Source organism: Antrostomus carolinensis, unplaced genomic scaffold, assembly GCF_000700745.2.
Source record: "Antrostomus carolinensis isolate BGI_N321 unplaced genomic scaffold, ASM70074v2 scaffold3593, whole genome shotgun sequence".
NCBI classification, from domain to species: Eukaryota; Metazoa; Chordata; class Aves; order Caprimulgiformes; family Caprimulgidae; genus Antrostomus; species Antrostomus carolinensis.
In genome coordinates, this window is record NW_010304292.1 from 1 (window position 1) to 3,177 (window position 3,177).

General features: G+C 38.4%; 1 protein-coding gene across 1 annotated transcript in view; it reads right to left on the minus strand.

The window, feature by feature from the left end:
- Positions 1 to 789: 789 nt before the first annotated feature.
- The window catches only part of LOC104522162 (choline transporter-like protein 5), a gene marked incomplete at its 3' end in the record, with an annotated part of 27,996 nt that continues 25,608 nt past the window's right edge, over positions 790 to 3,177 (minus strand). The window contains exons 13-14 of the mRNA XM_010164382.2: positions 1,867 to 1,959; positions 790 to 903 (exon numbers count right to left, since the gene is read on the minus strand). Coding sequence (XP_010162684.2) covers positions 790 to 903; positions 1,867 to 1,959 — 207 coding nt within the window. The remainder of the gene's footprint in view (positions 904 to 1,866; positions 1,960 to 3,177) is intronic.

Sequence of the window (3,177 nt, forward strand, 5' to 3'; positions counted from 1 at the left end):
AAGTTGTTCCAGGGGAGGTTTAGATTGGATAGTAGTAAAAATTTATTCACTGAAATGGTTGTCAAGCACTGGAACAGGCTGCCCAGAGAAAGTGCTTAAGTCACCATCCCTGGAGGTATTTAAAAGACCTATAAATGTGGTGCTTAAGGACATGGTTTAGAGGTGGACTTGGCAGTGCTAGGTTAATAGTTGGACTTGATGACCTTAAAGGTCTTTTCCAACCAAAACTATTCTAAATCCTAAATTCAAACCCGAAAATAACTCCAATACAACACTTGATAAATATTTCTATTTAAAAAAAAAAAAAACTTAAATTCAACCCCACAGTCAAGTAAAAACATTTGACTAAAGACAAAATTTTTAAAAAGACAGGATATTTTTGGATCTTCATAAAGGTCATTGTTGTGCCAAATGAAGCTAAGCCTCTGCTTCAAAACATGTCTGGTCCTTGGGCAAGTTTGAGACACAGCTTTCAAAGTCTTCCATTGCCTTTTGAGGACCAAAGAATAGCATCCTCATTAATTCAATAACACCATTCCAAATAAACCTGTATTTCTGGGTCTTCCTTTCTCACCCCCTAAATTAGAATGGTTATTATTTACCTACCTCACAGGATAGTTTAGTAGAAAAATTAGTTCATGTCTGTAATTGCTTTGAACAAAAAAGTGTTATTGAACACAAAGCGCTATTTTGAAATTTAACATGAGGAATCATTACTTAAAATATGCACATTTTCTACTAGCATTACATTTAATGGTGATTAAGAAATGCAATTAGCATAGCTCTCACTATAGATAAATATTTGTTACACTTACCTCTGGGTCACAAGTCAGGTTTGCATACTTGCACAGTGTTTGATTAGCCATTACTTTATACACAGGTTCTCCTGATGTAGCCAGAAAACTGAATGAAATATTTTAAGGAGGAATCACAGAACTGTAGGCTTTGAGCAACTTAGGATTCTGCAGTGGGTAACCAATAGCTCTAAAGAACTTGTGCAGATAATAGAAAAACTGTTCTTGCTATGCAGAGATGCATATGAAGGCTTGACAGAGAAGACTGAATACTCTAATTCCTTAGAGAACTAAGGCAAACTCCATCCTGGAGCTGTAATAACCCGTGATCACAATGGGCAAGCGGAATAACCTTGAAAGTTGACTCAGTCTCTCCTGCACATCTACCTTTGATAAGGCAGGTTATGCAGCAGTTCTTTGACAGTTTGTATTTTGGCAGAAGGAGACACAGAGCAAAAGGATAAATTAAGATTGTCATGAACAGAACATGACAATCTTAATTTATTGTGAAAGAACATGTGAAAGAACAATTTGTTTTCAAAAAGTAATCTTCCCCTTTCTGACACCTTGCCAAACCCTTGCTGTTCCATGAACAGACAGTGGTTGCTGTTATGCAATTTAGAGAGGACTCAGTGTACTGCAAGCTTTCTCACTCCTTTCCTATACTTTTCTGAACAAAAGACAGCTGGAGCCCACCCCACCCCCAGCTAACTCAGAGATCATGAATATCAGGTCTATAGAGCATGCAGCACATTAAAGGCCATATTCACTCTTTGCTGAGAGCCTTTCTTTACCCCTCAAAGTCAACCTTATGTAGTACACAAGGCCTTGTATGATCTCTCTGCCTTGGCATGAATTTTAGTCCAGTTCTTTTTAATGAAATTAAATTCACTGTCTGATTTGTACATCACATGCAAATGTGCAGTGAGGAAAAGTGCATCAGTGCAGCAAGTGCTAAGTGATCAAATACCCCTCTTAACGCTGGTTTGGTTAAGGTGAAATAGCAAAGAATTATCAGGTCTTGCACACCAGAAGACTGTTCCTCCAGAAAGGGACACAGACAGAAGGATACACAGCTGTCACAGCCCAGTAGGAAATACAGATTGCAATGAGTATGAAGGTGATGATTGGGTAGAACAATGTAGACATTATATAGCCAATAGCCCTAAGAAAGAAACAAAACTTATCGGCAAGCTACAACATTTTAAGAAACACAGTTTTTATCAGTTCTATTCTGGCACCATCATCCTTTTTACTTTGAGCTACTTGTTGATGGTGGTAGCATAATCTAGTGCTGTGATCTCAGAATACTGCACGTTCTTTCTTCAAATGTCTTCATATCTTCACTTTGTCATTTCTAACACTCCACTTTTATCAGCAGCTCTACAGTCAACTTCATCAGTTTGCCATGTTCAAGCCTGTCTTGTACTTTCTCCTTCTCCACTACTGCTTCACAGATCCAGCCCTCTCCAGGTCACAAGCCCATTTCAATCACATCTCCTTGCTGACCACTGCAGACATTACCTGTTATTTCCTTGTCCCACTCTGTTCAGCTGTTATGTTCTTCCTTCAGCTCCTACACACCTGAAATTACCTCTCACTACTTTGCATCTGAGGACTCTGTTCCCAGCCCCTTTCCTGCCTTAAGTAATAACTATTTTGAGGCAGGGACATTCAACTTGTCTTTGTAATGCCAGGACATGCTAACACCTCTTTGTGACTATGTGACCCTCCTTGCATGCCTTTTTGTCTCTTATTATTTCCTATAGTATTTCTCCTATGACTTGTGGCGCTTCTGATTATATTTGTTTTATAGGAGGCAGAATGTTTCCAGAATGTAAAAGGAGACGAATTTACTCAGTTCCTGCTACTAAACTAGCAAATGCTGGGGAAAATGCAAGGGAATTGTCATGTGCAATCAAGAGGTTAAGGGCAACACGTCAACTTCTGCCTGAGTCTAGAGATGTAAAAGTCCATTAAGAGTCACACAGTAGGACACAGCCTTATGCTGCCTGAAAAATAATCACTACCTATTAGCAGTGTTTAGCAGTTAATGGTAGGCCTCTTAGACCACGGACAGTTACTCCAGCAGAGAAACAACTGTTAATTGTTTCTAACTTTGGATTTCAAGTCAATTATTAGCATTATAATTGTAATATTTTTGAAAGAATAGTTAAAAGGTATTGAAAAATGTAATTTGCTTTCCAGTCATCAGCAGCTTATTTTTCATCTTCTTGAATACAGGGCGTGGTCTGTTGGGTTTACAGTAATTACATACAGTATTTCACCTCATGAAATACTTCACCTCTCATTATGCATGAGAGTAAAAGCCTTACCCTCAAGTGACCTTTCCATGCTGCTGAAAAACTACAGAACATTATTA